A 16,896-nucleotide genomic window follows, 5' to 3' on the forward strand; every position below is an offset into this window, starting at 1 on the left:
TTCTGATATACTAGGAAATGACTGTACTATTCATTACCCACAGCTAAACTTTGTTGTGTGCTGGAAAATGGCCACATAAATCCTCTCACTTTGAAGGCAGAGAAGAAGAGATCCCTCGGAAGACAGATCCTGATATTTGACCTCTGTCTCTGAATGCACAGCAAATGTGACAAGAGAAGAACTGGATTTAATGGCCTGTTTACATTAATGAAGCACTTGGAAGGATCCAGTAAATAAGGAACGTTCTTCAGGAGAGATCAACACAAGCTGGACAGCCTAAAACAAATAAAGCCAGCCAATAGAAAGCAAGCAAATGTGAATTACAAATCACAAAGCCAATGGTAATCAGTGGGTGGAATGCATTTTCGGTGAATCTTTCCGAATGTCCCCAAGATGTCTTTTGCAAAGCAGACAGTTGCACTGTCAAGCAGGCTTCGGTCTAAGACAGAGGTCCACACACTGACCAGTCAGAGCAGCCCATTGGCCACTGTCTGATTGTCCTGTTCAGCACCCCCACAAAATAAATGTTGTTGTGCTGAACAGGGTTGGACAGGCCTTTAGAGCATAGGGACCAAATGTGAAGCTGCCCGCTGAGTGATGAAAATCAATGGTTCTGAAACCCAAAAGCTAGTCAGCATTCTATTTAGTGGAGTGCACCCAAGGGTTCCCACTCTGCTTCCTGATGGCCCCGGGCAGCAATAATTGCGCATTTTCTAAGTTACTGTGACAGAAAGGATATTCTGAAGGCTGCAAGAACATGAGGGCATCTCTTTCCGGACTTTACTTAGGCTCTGTGGAGGCAGAGCTTTGATGCAGCTAAAGCCAAGCCTCAGTTAGGTGGCCTTATGGGTATGTTGTTGTTCTCTGAACAGCAGTGAGTTATTACAGAGAGCAAGATGTGACTTTTCCAAACTCTGGAAGAAGCGTGCAGCTGGCAGGCAAGTTGGCAGCCTGTTAGATCAGAAAATCCTAGCAATAGCTACTAGCCTCAAAAGGTAACTGTGTTTCAGACAACACTGCTAAGTCCCCCACTTCTCTGGGTGTACAGCAATACTCTGACTGTTGGAAACAATGATCTATTACTAACTGGGGAGAAGCAAGGGTTTTGACCAGTGGCAGCTGCTCCTGAGGGTTTGGGGAGATCCTCAGTCTATCGATGAAAGATGTAGACAATAATGGAAGAGTGAAGCCTTGAGCATGGCTTCTTCCTGGCTAGTTGGGTGGGATGGGGTAAAAAATAATAATATAGATGGCACAAAGTTCGACTAATTCTCAGATGACTGCTGTTGATGATGTCTCATTTTTGGTTGCTATGTCTGAGAGTGTTATTTCTTGCGCACGGAGACAATGCCTGAGAAAACTGCTTTATACATTTACCTCCTCTGTGTTTCCTTAATGCTTGGTTTCACAGTTGAATTATATAATGTTTGGGCACTCCCCACTTCATGTGGTGGTGGGCAGTTTCATGCGTAGGTAATGGAAGTGCAGGTTGGGTTGAGTTACAGGATGGGGCTGCTCTGTCAGAATGAGTGGATACTACTAGACGCCATGGAGTTGTGGAGGGTCAAAAACCGAAGATAACACGCTTGGAGACTGACCGAATACAGGGCTGATTGAGAAATGGCTTGGAGCAGAATAAAATGAAATGGGGTGGTGTCACTCAATTTCTCCAGAATAATTGCTTTAGCATTATTTCAGCAAACTCATCTTCAGCCCAATGAGTATCAATTTACAGGTAGAGAAAAATATTTGCTTTTGGCTTCAGAAAAAGAAAATGCCACTTGCCAGCTGACTCACTTCCAGGAAGAACCACATTACAGGAGCTTCAAGAGTTATTCTGATACATTATCAGAATGGGAAAACACACTTTCGCGTGAAATTTAAATCTATATGTCTGTGGAGACCAGACGTGTGCATTTTATAGGGATTCCTGTCCTGCAGATAAAGGGTTGCTCCTCGTATTCTCTGGGTTTGTAGACGGTGGCGAGACGAGGAAACACTGACTATTGGGATGGTCATGCTGCTCATGGCCGTAGCACAATTTCTCTGGTGCCAGTGGCACCCTTGCTTAGGAACTCTGACCGTGTCCAAAAGCAAAGACACTAAAGAAATGTGGCTGCAGTGGCTAGAAAGCGTTTGTCTCTGGTTGTGTAGGGAACGGAAGAAATTCTTCGGAGGCACTTCAGGGATCTCCACATCCTGAGACATCCCGGTCACAACAACAATTTGCTAACAGCGCGCTTACAAGGGAGGGCTTGCAACAACAATTTAATCTTGTTTGCACTCAAAATCATTATTACCCTCCTTTAGAGAGATTCAGCAGAATGGATTACCCAAAAACGGTGACCATCAGATTAAAAAGGCAAATCAAAGGAATCCATTACAAATCACACAAGTCTTACCTTTGCAGACTGGGCTCCGGCAAACAACCTGCAAAACACTTTTTAAACCACAGGTCATGTGGAAGTTTGTTCATAGCAGAGCAGGTTTTAAGATGGGCCACGAGTCTGCTATCTTCCAGGGACAAGAAATGCTCAAATGTTTTTGGCTAGAAAAGGAATGCAAAATAATGACACAGATAAACAAGATAAGCCTTTTTTACTATAATTCCATTAATATGTTTGAAATAACACTAAACAATGAAAACAAAGCTGAAGCCTAAAAAGCCAAGAAGAAGAATACAATACATTGAGTGTTTTTCGGGTGAGGAACAGAAATGTTATCATAGAAGGCATCCAAACATTGCTTAATAGGATACACACAAAATGTTAACCTACTTCAATAATATATACCCATTTTGACCAAAAAAAGTAATAATTGAAAGGATGAATGAATATGCTTACCCGTGGAGGTCTCATTCTTGGCTCCAAGTGTCACACCTGAGAGACCAGATTTTAAGATTTTTTTCGGGGGTATCCACGATTACACAACTTTCACAGAAGGCATACAACAGATCATGCCTCCCATGACTTTTTAATGAAAGATGTTGGCTGCATCAACCTTTACCCTAGAGGGTAGAGAGCAATAAATGCCTGGCTAAATCTACATTCCCATATGTTCACCTCTGCCCAAAGGGCAGTAAAAGCTATTTATATCCTAAACACTGCATTGAGGGAACCATAAAACCTCTCCCTTAAGACCTGCCCCCAAAACGGCTCTGCTTGTGCAGAAAGGTTCCTTTCTTTTTCTTTTATCTGATACATACAGGAGCCTGCACAAGATTGACATCCAAGGACCCGCTCTTTGCTGGATCTGCTACTTCCTAATGGATAGAACACAAGCTCTCAGACTGGCATCTTACTTATCGAAATCCTGCAAACTCATCTGCAGAGTCCCTCAAGGTTCATCGCTCAACCCCATCTTCTTCAACACATACATGGCCAATGGCCAGTGTCATCCACACACACATCATCAACTCCCTCTCCTATGCAGACAACAACCAACTCATACTTCTCAGACAAGACCTCCAACATAAGAAACAAGTTCACCGACTGCATGACCGAAGTTGGTAACTGGATGAAAGCCAACTGCCTCAAGCTCAACAGAGACAAGATAGAAGTAGTGACCTTCAGCAAGAAGACATCCCCATGGAAGTCCAGCTGGTGGCCGGCTGACCTTGGACTCACACCCACGTCAGGAACCTCAGGAATAATCCTTTACAGCAAACTGGACATGACTGCACAAGTCAATGTCGTCAGTGCGTCCTGCTTCCACAACCTGAAGATGCTGACGACGATCTTCAAATGGCTCTCAAGTAACACAAGAAAAACTATCACTCAAGTCCTAGTCACCAACAACCTCTATGCAAGGATCATCAAGCAACTCACAGGAAGACTAGATCCCATCCAGAACTCAACAGTCAGACTCATCCTCAACCTCCCATACAGGGCTCCGATTACAGCACACCTCTGCAAACTACACTGGCTTCCAAAATATATAAATGTGTTCAATTCAAACTCCTAACACAGACATTCAATGTACTCCACAACCCATGCCCCACCTACCTGAACAGTCACATCTCCTTCCACCAACCATTCGGACACCTCCATTCTGCAGTACTCCTAATCGCCATCATCCCACACATACACAGAACCAGATCAGGAGGATGAGTACTCTCTTACATCACTCTTAAAGCTTGGAATCACATCCAGAGCTGCTTCCTTTCTTCCTGAATTCCACAAGAAGCTGAAGACCTGGCTTTTCGAATAGCAAATCTAAAATAGGTACGGCTAGGTGCACGTACACCTGCTCAGCCCCAGGATACCCTTGCGGGTGATAGAGCACTTTACAAATACACATAACATGTTCCTTCATGCCAACATTTCAAAACAAGAAATAGGGTGATAACAAAAATTAGGAATTTATTTCCCCCAGTGCGCTTTACAAATATACATAACATCTTACTAATCACATAAGTCTGAGACTAGATTCTATGGCCACTCTCAGAAGTGTACACGTGTCTCCTTGTACTCCAGTTTGCTTATGGCAGGTTGATATTTTTGCCTGAGCTTGACTAACATGCTAGTGAGATTGTGTGGTTTTGTAAATTCTGGAGATTGACCTAAAGGAAGTGTATCAATCAGTACCATGCCGTCCACCTTACAGTAGTCTGGTAGCCCGAACCAATTGACACAGTTTATTATCAATGTATACCACGTCCGGGTGTAGTTGGAGCATTCCACTCTCTCCATATGATAGTCATCCTAGCTATCGCAAAACCTCTTAAAAATATCTTTGCCTGCCATCCCCCACAATTTGGTTATGCCTAGGGAGTCTCATTTTTTAAAATGTTCCAGCTTGGAAACTTTCTCCCATCTGTTTATTTTTCCACCCTGCCAAGGACACAGCACTCCTCCTCACCTTCATGGCAGTGTATGTGGGATCTGGTAGGCTCTCCTTTTCTCCATTCCAAAATATAAATGCATGTAAAATCTTACATCCATAGCTATTCTATCTAGGAAGTGGGCCCACTCATTAATCTCTTCATGGAGGGACACCAGGTTATAATTCTTGATATGTGATAGTGAGAGGTCTCCCTCCCTAAGACTTATCTAACATGGGAAGGAAAATCTTGGATCCTTTTACTCCCCAGAGCAGGGTTCGAACTACCCAGACAATAAATGGAAGGTATTCCGTGGGCATCCAACCTAGAGTATTTTAAAGGAGGTGCCACAACCATGATAAGGAAATCATTTGAACAAATGCGGGCACCTGGGAATGGGAGGAGGTGGCCACTGGGTCCCTGTACAGTGTTGTTAACTTGATAACCACACTACATTAATTATAACTTAGCTCTCTATCATGCACATTGCTCTCATAAATGAAGTCATATGAGATGTCATAAGTTTTGCTATGAATGCTGTGATTTAATGTGGCATACGTGATGCAATAAGAAAGGATATAAGCAGTGCATGGGAAGCTACAGACCTATTTCTTTGCTCCCAGCAGTCAGCAAGATCATTGAAAAGCATGTCAATAAACACCTGCCCAGCTTCCTAGAAAGTCACAATTTTCTCTACCCTGCTCAGACCGGCTTCAGAATGGGATGCAGCAGAGACCGCGCTACTGGTTGCAACTGAGGAAATTCATGCGATTTTAGATCAAGGTGGCTCAGCAGCTAGGATAACGCCAGACCTTAGCGATGCGTTTGACACTGTGTCGCATCCTATTGTCAGCAACACAAAAAGGATGATGGACGGAGTGCTGAACAATGCAAACACTCACCCCCAGTCACAGATCTGGGTTTAATCTATCATTCTTTTGCTCACCATGCCAACCCAGTTTGGACCCAGCAATATGCAAATCAGTCTTGACCATGTTCCTCATGGGACCAGTCCAGCCCGAACTGCCAGGCCAGGTCCTCCCTGGACCGGAAACAAGCATCCTAGGACCAGTTTCAGGGTATCACCCTTCATCAGCCAGGCTAGCTTGAATCCAGTGGCACAGTGAGCAAGGGACCCACGTCTGGGCATACCTTTCCCACTTAGGGCAACCTTAGCAACATAAAAAGGATGATGGACAGAGTGCTGAACAATGTAAACACTCAACCCAGTCACAGATCTGGGTTTAATCCATCGTTCTTTTGCTCACCATGCCACCCCAGTTTGCACCCAGCCATATTCAAATCAGTCTTGACCCTGTTCCTCATGGGAACAGTCCAGCCCAAACTGCCAGGCCAGGTCCTCCCTAGCTTGAATCCAGTGGCACAGTGAGCAACGTCTGGGCATACCCTTCCCACTTAGCACAACTTTAGCATCAGCCTGGCTGATGAAGGGTGATACCCTGAAACCAGTCCCAGGATGCTTGTTTCCTGTCCAGGGAGGACCTGGTCTGGCAGTTCGGGCTGGACTGTTCCCATGGGGAACAGGGTCAAGACTGATTTGCATATGGCTGGGTCCAAACTGGGGTGACGTGGCGAGCAAAATAATGATGGATTAAACCCAGATCTGTGACTGGGGGTGACTGTTTGAAAAGTTTCAACGCTCCCTCCATCATTTAGTTTCGTTTCGTGATGTTGCATCCTATTCTCATCCAGAGAATGCATGAAGTAGGAATTTCAGGGGATGCTACTAAGCAGCTGGAAGCCTTCCTAGGAAACAGGAGCTTCCAAGTGTGTGAAGGTTCATTCTATTCAACCATCCACTCCCTATATAGTGGGGTCCACCAGGGCTCATTGCAGTACAGCTGTTAACAGAGATGGTACGATCTCATGGCCTTGCCTTCGAGTCATACGCAGATGACACTCAAATTATCATGGCAGGAACCCCTGAGATTAGTCTAACCTCTATGCAATTTAATTCTTGCCTCAGAGAGGTCTCAGAATGGATGTCTGCAAGCTGTCTGAAACTCAACGGCAACAAAACTGAGGTACTTGTGATTGGGAACAACCAATCTAGATGGTTACAATTGGGATGACCTGGACAACTTGGAGAATTCCCCAAAACAGCCCCAGCAGTCAAGACTCTAGGCTTTTAAATACTACTTAACTTACTATGGAAACTCAATCCTAAAAACTTGGAGGATCCTGTTTCAGTGTCCTTAGATCCCTCAGAAGGTATCTACACATGTTACCACACTCCATGAGGAGGGTAGTGCTGCAGGGCCTAATAACTCCACGCTTAGATTACAGGAACTCCTTCTACTTAGGAAGCCCAAAATATGTGATAAAATGTCTCAAGGTTTTCCAGAAAGTATTAGGCAGAACCCTTCATAAAATTCCAAGGCACCAATCTATCAGACCTGCCATAGTAGCCCTTCACCGACTCTCAGTTGAAAAGCTAATTCTCTTCAAGGCCATGTGTATTGCGCCTCAGCCATTAATGGGACATGCCTGCTCATTATCTGGAACCTATTGGCCACCTATGTTCCTGGGAGGTCATTTGTTCTAGCAATCTGTGGCTTTTGTCAGTGTCCAAGGTCAAAAGATCAAGAAGTGGGGTCCGTGACTTTGACTTTCTGGCTCCTAGGTTCTGGAACGCCCTTCCTGTCCCCATTAGAAGTCAGCAGTCTAAATCAGTCTTTAGAAAACTTCTCAAAACTTACTTTTTGAAGGCTGAGATTGCTTGGAGTCCATGCAGGTAATCTGGAGAGGTTGTCAAAAATAAGCACTAGGGGGCCCAGTAGAGTAGCTATGTGCTGTAGAAAACCAGTCTGAATTGAACTGAAGGCGCAAATTAGTTGTTGTATTATGGCTAGGGAGTTGACACCAGTGTGGATCGAGGTGTGCATGCTATAGTACTTTAGAATTTCTAATTGTTGTGTAATTTAAGTTGTTTTTGTATACAAAAAACAAAAAAATGTTTTTGTAACTATAACTTGGCATTAATATTTGCTTTTTTCTTTGATTTAAAAAAAAAAAATGTGTTTCAAATCATGGAGTGGAGTGTTGTTGAGTGTAGTATTGCGGAGTGTGGTGCCGTGGAGCGTCGTATCATGGAGTGTCGCAGAGTGGCATTGAGTGGAATGGTGTCGCGGAGCGACATAGACTGGAGTACAGTGTCGCAGAGTGGAGTGTTGCCAAGTGGTGTGTCATGCAGTGGAGGGGCATACAGTGGAGTAGTTTTCTGCTGTGGAGTGGTGTAGAGTTGAGTGGCGTAGAGTGGTGTGATGGGCCGTAGACTGGAGTGGAGTGGAGTGACGCAGATTGTCTTTTGTCATATACCAATTTTTTCTGTATGATTTAACTTGGGACAGTGGAGTGGCATGTCGTACAGTACAGTCGAGTGCAATGGCATAGACGTGTCGTAGAGTCTCTTGCAGTGGAGGTGGTTAGAGCAGACTGACGTACATTTGAGTAGTAGCATGCCATACAGTGGAGTGCTATGTTGTACACTGGAGTGGTGTATCCTTGAGTGGCATGGAGTCACTTAGAGTGGACTGGCATATCCTAGACTGGAGTGGCGTGTCACAGAATGAAATAGCATGTTGGAGAGTGGTGTGGCACAGCCTACAATTTCCATCGACTTTTTAGCCAGCAGCAAAATGTCTGAGTTTCTGCTTTGCACGTGGGATCTACTTTAATCCTGTGTTTTTAACCTATAGGAAGAAATGAAAGGTAACAGAGTACCGCTGTACTATCTTGGATGTACCTACTGAAATTAAATGAAAAAAGGGCTTCTGACAAACTATAAAAAAGTAATTGTTGTTTATTTTTGTTTGCCAACTTTTTTTTTTAATTCAAAAGGTACTGTGGTACTTCTTGGGGAGGAAAGCAGTACTCTTACTTTAAAAAAATATATATAGAAATAAATATTTTTACCTTACTTTAGCAGTTTTGTAAAGTGCCTAATGTAAGTCTCTGGTCCAAACCCAGAAAACAGCCAAAGTATGGTCTAAACAACATGACTGTCTTTTAACTTTGTACAGACAGTCATTACTCCATAATATTATGTTTTGTCTTCACCATGTGCCGTGGTATTCCACAAAATTACTAGAGTATACCAAGGCCAAACATATCCCCAGGTTTTTGTCCTTGATTACTACAGAACGAATTTTCACGAAATTGCAGAAAGGAAAATTTCCAAACCATAATCTTTAATCCTGCCAAATTTCATTATAATTTGTTCTGCCGTTTTGCCGCTACGTTCGAGTAAAAAGTGTATTAAAATGCATTGGAAGAAAAACATGTTTTAGAACCCCCTTTTTTCTTTGCACCCCCCTAATTAATCAACCATGAAAATTTACGTCATCAGTGGAGATTCTTCAAACGGTGGCAAAGTTATTACCAAGCAAAATTCTGAGGAATTCCTATTTCTCTTAACTAAAACTACAGAGTGGCTACTGCCACTCTGCAATATACACATCAGTGACTTTAGTAATATAGTTCATGCTCATATTTTATGCTCATATTTATATTGTCCTTGAATTGTTTTTTATGTACATATCACTGTTTCCAATAATTATGTTATTTATGAAATACACCAAGACATAGACCCATTTTCCCTTGATGTAGCTAAAGTAGATGAGCATTTGCAAGATTGCAGTCAAATTCGCTCTAGAACAGTGGTTCCCAACCTTCTGACTTCTGTGGACCCCCACTGTATCATTACTGGAACAGGGGACCAACACTGAATCACTATTTGAATCCGGGGACCCCCCAATGAGTCATTACTGAAAGCTGGGGACCTAATCTGTTAATATTATTTAATTTTCTAAGCAGTCGTGGACCTCCTAAGGCGGCTTTACGGACCCCCAGGGGTCCCCAGACCACAGACTGGGAACACTGCTCTAGAATTAATCCAGCGTTTTGAACAGCTAGTGCTTAATTTGAGCCTGTGGTTGCCGGAGGGGCCTATCAGCACGCATTTCTTATCAAACATTCCCTGTGAGCAACAGAGGGGAAAACACACAAACGGGAAATAAGGAAGAACAGACGGAAAAAACGCCTACAAGGGAGAAAGCAGGAGCGTTCAAGAGGGAGATAAAGGGGCAGGGAGTGTCTAGCAGTGGATTAAAGAGGCATGAGGTGGATTCTGCACTGCTCAGCCTTTGTATTAGGCAATGAACATTTAATACCGGCCGCTATCTTTTGAGCAGAGTTATGAGCCCCGGCAGTCACTATGTTGCAAATTAAGCACTGCCGAACAACACCCGTTTTCGGTTGTGCAGTTAGGAGGCAGTATAACAACAGGTAGATTAAGGGGAAAGAAAGACGCAAGAGCAACATTAATTAGCCTGTCAAGGACAGCACAGTTAGAGTAGTAAATATTTTTGAGTAACTAATATTACGAAGACTAACAAACCACGAAAAAGACTGGATTTGAACAAATCTTCCCAGATACGATCACAGCCAAAGAGGATTGTGCAGGGCAACCTACAAAAGTAAAGCAATGTGGGGATGCTCTCGTGACTGCATAATATACAAACACAAGAAGGAAACAAAGAATGTGCATTTCCCCAAATACTAACGCTTACTGTGTGAGGAAAATGCCTTGCAACTACCATATACTGCCATCTAGTGGAATATCAGAATGCTGCAGGAATGACTGGGCAGCTGTTAGTAACCTTCCTTATACTGATTACCAGCATCTCTAAATTACTTTTTTTATACCCCAGAGGTATTATACATTCTCTCCTCCCCCCCCCTTCACCACCAGGGAAGTTTACTACATCATGCCATTTTCACAGCTAAACTGTTGTCCTTTTACCTGAAATGCTTATGCCACTGCATATTCGAGATTCCATTTAACACGTCTCTTAAAGAACAAATTACAATGTCCAGTTCATGCATGCCAACAGACCGGATTCGGGACGGAGACTCCCAACTTTTAAACACACAAAATGATTTTATTTTAGCTGTTTCCCACCTATGTTTCAATGTTTGTGAATGGGAAAAATGAATTCCCTTTTTTATCTCCTATTTCTTGTTGCACAATGTTGGCATGTAGACATACGTTATATGTATTTGTAAAGGGCTCTATGGCTTGCAAGGGTATCCTGGCGCTGAGCAGGTGTGTGTGACTAACCAAACGGTTAACTGAAAGGCAAGGTCTTCAGCTACTTATGGAATGGAGGATTAGAAGAGGCTCTGATGTGGAGTAGGAGGGTTTTCCATTCTTTGGGAGCAGTGCAAGAGAATGCTCATTCCCCTAATGGGTTGTCTATATGCGTGGGGTGTGTGCGAGTAGGAGTCCTGAGGAAAAGCGGTGTCTGGTTGGTGGGAGGAGATGCAACTGTTCAGTTAGGTGGGGCCCAAGTTGTGTACTGCCCTGAATGTGTGAGGAGTCTGAAATGAGCACGTTTGTGTCTGGCGTGCCAGGGGAGCTCCCTGAGGTGTGGCGTGATGCGAGTTCTGTGAGGGAGGCTGAGGAGAATTGTGCTGCAGAGTTCTGGATGGTTTGTAGTCTTCTGGGGAGTTGCTTGGTGATGGGGCTTGGTGATTCTGGGGTACAGGGCGTTCCAGTGCTTAATTTGTAAATAAAAATGTGCCAGTGCTCAAAATCCCCTTCTTAAACCCGGGACTGCTGCTGTTAAATGTGGGAACACGGAATACTGAGGTGGCGTAATCCTGAAGCCATCGCGCACCGCTTCAGTCCGTATAAAGCCAGCCCCTGCCCCTTTGGCTCACTCTGGCCGCTTTCTACTTTCTTCCTTTATGACACTTTTTTGTTTTTCCCTTCCTCCGTTTTTACCATATGTGTTTTTTGCTCGCAGCAAATGCTTGAGGCAGAAGAAAGCTCCGGCCCTCAAAAATAAGTGCCGGTGCTCAGCACCGGAAACAACAAGCACAAATTAAGCACTGGGGTGTTCCCCATAGTAATATTTGCTGGTGACTAGGGCAAGAATGACGGTTTTTATGGTGTTGCTGGGGGCCATTTGAAGATATACCTCAGTATCTTCAGGTTGTAGAAGAAGGATGCAGTGTTTGCGTTTACTAGTGCGGTCATGTCCAGTTTTCTGGTCATGATGATCCTGAGGCTCGTGGTGTGGGCGCTGGGTGTGGGTCTGAGCTTGGCTGGCCACCAGTTGTAGTCCCTTGGTGAAGTGATCTTGCCGAAGATCATTACTTCTGTCGTGTCTGTGTTGATCTTGTGACTGTTGGCTTTCATCTGGCTAGTGACTTTGGTCATGAAGGCGGCAAACCTCTTTCATGTGTTGGAGGTCTTGTCTGAGATGGAAAGTAGAAGCTGCATGCCAGCAGAGGAGAGGATGTTAACGAGTGTGTAGATGACATTCGGCAGAAGGACCATATATGTGTTTAACCAATAAAAAGCCCCCCCACTGCCTTCCTGAACTTATGAAATTTCAGAGTCTCACCAGCTTGGATGTTATGGCAAGAAATGGGACTCTGATGCTTATCACTTTTCTTAATTTAATTGGTTGCAGTAAATGCACATCCCATAAATTTATAGCAAAAAAAAACATCAGCAAAGCGCCTAGATTACACCTTTTGGTTTTGCCAATGTTCTTTGCAGAAGTTTTAACAGAAAACCCAACATGAAATGTCAAATGTGTCATTTTCCTGGAGTCACACAAGAATAATGATAAAAGAACATTTAAGCTGTGTTTTTTAAACACCGTTTTACAAAAACAAACATTTGTTTCAGAGCACCGAGTGTAGTAGCTTCTTGAGAGAACAATTTACAAGTCACTAGGAACAGGAACTTCCAGAGTAGTCACAGCAGAAAGTGAATGGCCATGCTCATGATGTAAGCTGTTACACAAAAACGTTGGCATGCTTCAAGTGCTGACAAACGCACAAGCCAAGCACACTAAAAAATGATGGAGGCCAAAGCTTATCATTGCAGTGTAGAGTGAGAGAAATATTGTGCATAAATGGATTTATTTGACTAAATAGGTTTATGATACTTTTTACATCAAAAATAGGTGTTCTTTACAGAAGGAAAAGTAGTAAACTACAGTCCAGGACGGAATCACAAAAGTTAGAAGCACAGATGACTGTATTATAGATAAATATTCAAGATTTGAATCACTTGTGAAAACACTTGTGTGCAAATGAGCAATGAGTTACAGCATCCATCCCAACAAGAAGACATCTCTGTGCTTCACAGGATTCATATCAACAGGAACTGACACTCCTCCATTTCTCAGCATCCGTCTATACAGGAAGTAATATCACTAATTGCCCACCAAAACTATTTTTGGGCTTGAAGACTCTAGGGCCAGAAACCCCTCTGCCATGGTATGCCACACATCATCATGTCTCTCTCAAATACTACTATACACACCATTCCCATTCTCACACCTACACCCTGCAAACATGCTCACCATACCCTCACCTCTAATACTACCAACAGCACCAGCCTACCTCTCATTGGTATACCCCCTTCTCTGTGGGACGGGACTCTCTCCTGCAAGGTGTATAGTCATGTGTCCAGCAGAGTGTCAAATTGCTGTATCTGCTATAATGGGTTTTGGATTATTGGCCCGAGCCTCACAACAATCTAGCATGTGTACGAAGGCCTAGGTCGGTCCCTTGGCGTGATTTTACTCCTGGACTTGTCCTGGAGGGGCATACCAAGAGTGCTCTATATAGTGACAGAGGACTACACCTTGTCACAGGTTCAAGTGTGCAACTTGGTGGTGGCAGCATACAGTGTTTTAGTGTTCTAAATGTGACCAGATATTTGTATCTGAGGCACAGGAGTGATGGCTCACTGGCCCATTCCTGTAAAGTTACTCATAAACCCAGATCCCTACCCGGATATCCCAAGTGTATGTGTGTGTGTTTTGCATTTTGCACATATTGTGCATGTCTAAACCAGAGGGAAGGAGGTCTGTGGGATCTATTTTGGGCCTGTTCGTGTGCACAAGGTGAATTTCACAGACAGTGAAAATGTATTGCTAACAATCCTGAGACTTGAGGGTTGGGACCTAGATGACGGAGTGGGGAATGAAACTGCCCTTAGAAATTCAAGTAGGTCATTTTGATGCAGACAGCTGTTAATTAGTCTCTGTAAATACTGCTATCTGGTGCATGGTAGGGGTGAAGGCTTTGACTGCAGCTCCTGTAGTCAGAGTGTGAAAGGTTCTTTAGAAAGGGGGAGGGCTTGTGTCTCTGTTACTTGTCACTGTCAGGTGTGGCTATGGTCACCAGGCAGAGTATGCTCACACTTTCTTGTGCCTCTGGTGTGGGTACTCAGACCTAGAGACGACTGCTGCGAGGAGCAGCACTCTAGACAAAGGCCGAGGCTGGAAGACAGCCTGAGAAATACAAATGGAATAAGAATTGATCCAAACTGGTTCTAAATGTGCAGACAGAGAATACACCTCCCTGGTCTGCTCTACCTGCATAGGAGTGGGAGCTGCTGATCCACGTGTTGCTCCAGTTCCATGATGTCTTCGGCAGTGGAGGGGTTGTCCCATACAGTGCCCAGAAATACTCAGCATCCACAGCTAGGGTTGACCACACATCCAGTTCCCTAGAGGTGAGGGGGCATCACCTGGAGTCTGGCCTGAAAGAAGATCTGTTATTTGCCCTGGAATTCCTGGAGGACCCTGCCTGAAAGAAGGATAAGAAGCAAGCCAATCCTGCATGAGGAGCAGAGTTCTGGTGTGGTCAACAACTGTTGACCCAGGTTCTGTGGAACTGTCAGGCTCATGGACAGAATTGTGAAAGAGTGACTGGTGTGCTTCAAATTCAGAGCCGAGCACTACTGCCGAAACAGAGGAGCTGCAGCAATCTCAAAGTGTGCCCGGGCAGATGGCCTTGTTGACCCTACTGTTGCAGCAGTGGCAATTGCTCAAGAGTGCCAATAAGCCTGCACTGCTGAAGATGAAACTATCACTAAATCACAAAATCTTTGTACTTGCTACATGTCCTTGAATTTACTCTGCTGTTGCCGCTGTGACATTTGCATTTGTCCAAAGTGTGCCACAGCGTGCTGCTCCACAGAAGAAGAGACCTATGTAAGCTTGTGGCACTTGTCCCACGTGTGCACAAACAGACTTACACCGTGGCTAGCCCCATGGCAACTGCCTAATGTGGCCCCGTGCTGGCTACTCCGCTAGAAATTAAGCTACTGCCTCAGACACTTGACACTATGCACCCAAGTAATGTTATGCCTGCTGATGCACTAATGTTTGCGTGATCAGTCCAAGGCACTGCTGCTGAATTAAGTGCACTGGCGCCTCAATCCAGGGAAGATTAAGCTGCTGAATCTATGAATTACTCATTCAAGGAAGAAGGAAATATTGTCGCAACTCGTGGGCCCATCCGCTGCTAATGCAGTGTATCCGTAAGAGGACTAAAGACCGCCGCACACCTATCGCTTCCTCTAGACATGGCTGCGCTGACTGAATCTGTGCTGAAGGGGTGGAGCAGCCACATAACGCATCTGCAGCCAGCATGTCTTACCCCACCTTGAGAGGACAAACACTGAAGAACAGAAAACCTGAGTGTGGCCTACAGTGGACCTGAACTGTGGGAGAGACAAACAGTGCCTGCTAGTGGCTAGCAGACCAAGGGGGAGGGAAGGAAGAGGTGCAGCTGCACCTATGTTGAAAAATACACCATGGTACTTCAGATTAAGGGAGGTGGAATGGTGAAGAGGGAGCATCCTCTCTGGGAGCCAGTTGCTCTGTGTTACACTCTCCGAGTTCCTGATACTTTTGTGTAGTGTGTAGTGAGATGAACAGAGTATGAAAGCACTCCTCTTTCTACAAGAAGTGCACCTGGCCAGCAGCCCCTTCTTGTTTAATGACACCATGAATGTAGTTTGATACCCACATCACACCATCTTCAAATCATGCTCATTTGACCACATCCAGCAGTAAGTCACGCCCTCACATTATCGCACACAACAACCTAGATGCACTTTTCTTTTCATCACAGAAAAGTGATGCAAACCCTTCTCAACATACATTTCTGAAGTCCTCCTTCTCCCTGGATCAATGGAGGGAGGCTCATAATTATACACAAGTAAACTTAGCCCTGCGTCATCTGCGACATGGCCACACCTAAGTAATCACAGCTCCTTACTACCACTTTCCCCCTTTATGTGCAAAACAGCCACCTTTCATCTCATCTACAGATCACCTAGTACATTGAAGAACTTCACATAAGAAATATTACACCTCCACTCCTCTATCTTCATCCAAAAATCCCACCTTACCCAGAGACTTCAATCTGGCCAGTGACTCCAGCATCAAAAATCATGAAGGATGTACTCAACATCATCAAATTAAAATACATATCACTATCTTGACTCACTTCAAAGGCAATGGCCTGGACCCCAATTGCTTTGAATCCCCGAACATTCAATGCCAGCCACCATATTCCTGGACTGATCATATAGCCACCTCCTTCACCATCACAAATGCCACTTCCCCACATAAAGGGCAAGAAAAAGAGATGAAAGCTACTTTCTGCTTCTTTAAGGATATCCTTCGAAAACTCCAAGAAGAACTAATCAGCCCCCCCAGACACTTTTAGCCCCAACACATATTATCACCCATCTCAATATCTACCATATTTTGAAGAACCACATATAATGCTGTGCTCCTTTCAAAACTAGTTCTTATAAGTCAAAGTCATCAGCAACTGGGATACCTTAGAACATATTAAAAACAAGCAGAACATACAAAGACAGGAAAATAACTGGAGACAATCAACATTTTAGGAGGACATTGCTCATCTGAAAGCATTATGCTCCAATCTATGTTTCAACATCACAATGCTGAAGCCACCTGTTATAAGATGATTATCAACGGAGTAATTAAAAAAAAGAAAAGCTCTTCTCAGATTAAGTGTACAGCCAGCTTAATCTCTTGATTTCCTCATAGAAATCATTGCAAGTATGGCAACCTCTGAACTCATGGAATGGTGATATAGTTAGTGCCCACACCAACTACCTGTCTTAGCTTGCCTTGGACAGTTGTTTGTCTGACAACAATTCTAGGGAATAAGACAGAACTGCCTTGGGTTTGGGTGGAAGA

At 44.1% G+C, this 16,896-nt stretch overlaps 1 protein-coding gene across 3 annotated transcripts in view; it reads right to left on the reverse strand.

Annotated features, from left to right (window-relative positions):
- The window catches only part of TBC1D7 (TBC1 domain family member 7), a 159,722-nt gene that overhangs the window by 19,294 nt on the left and 123,532 nt on the right, over positions 1-16,896 (reverse strand). For all 3 annotated transcript variants that reach the window (XM_069219742.1, XM_069219740.1, XM_069219741.1), the window contains one exon: positions 2,403-2,548. In XM_069219742.1, the coding sequence (XP_069075843.1) occupies positions 2,403-2,548 (146 nt within the window). The remainder of the gene's footprint in view (positions 1-2,402; positions 2,549-16,896) is intronic.

The sequence above is a fragment of the Pleurodeles waltl genome, chromosome 2_2 (assembly GCF_031143425.1).
Source record: "Pleurodeles waltl isolate 20211129_DDA chromosome 2_2, aPleWal1.hap1.20221129, whole genome shotgun sequence".
Taxonomy (NCBI): Eukaryota; Metazoa; Chordata; class Amphibia; order Caudata; family Salamandridae; genus Pleurodeles; species Pleurodeles waltl.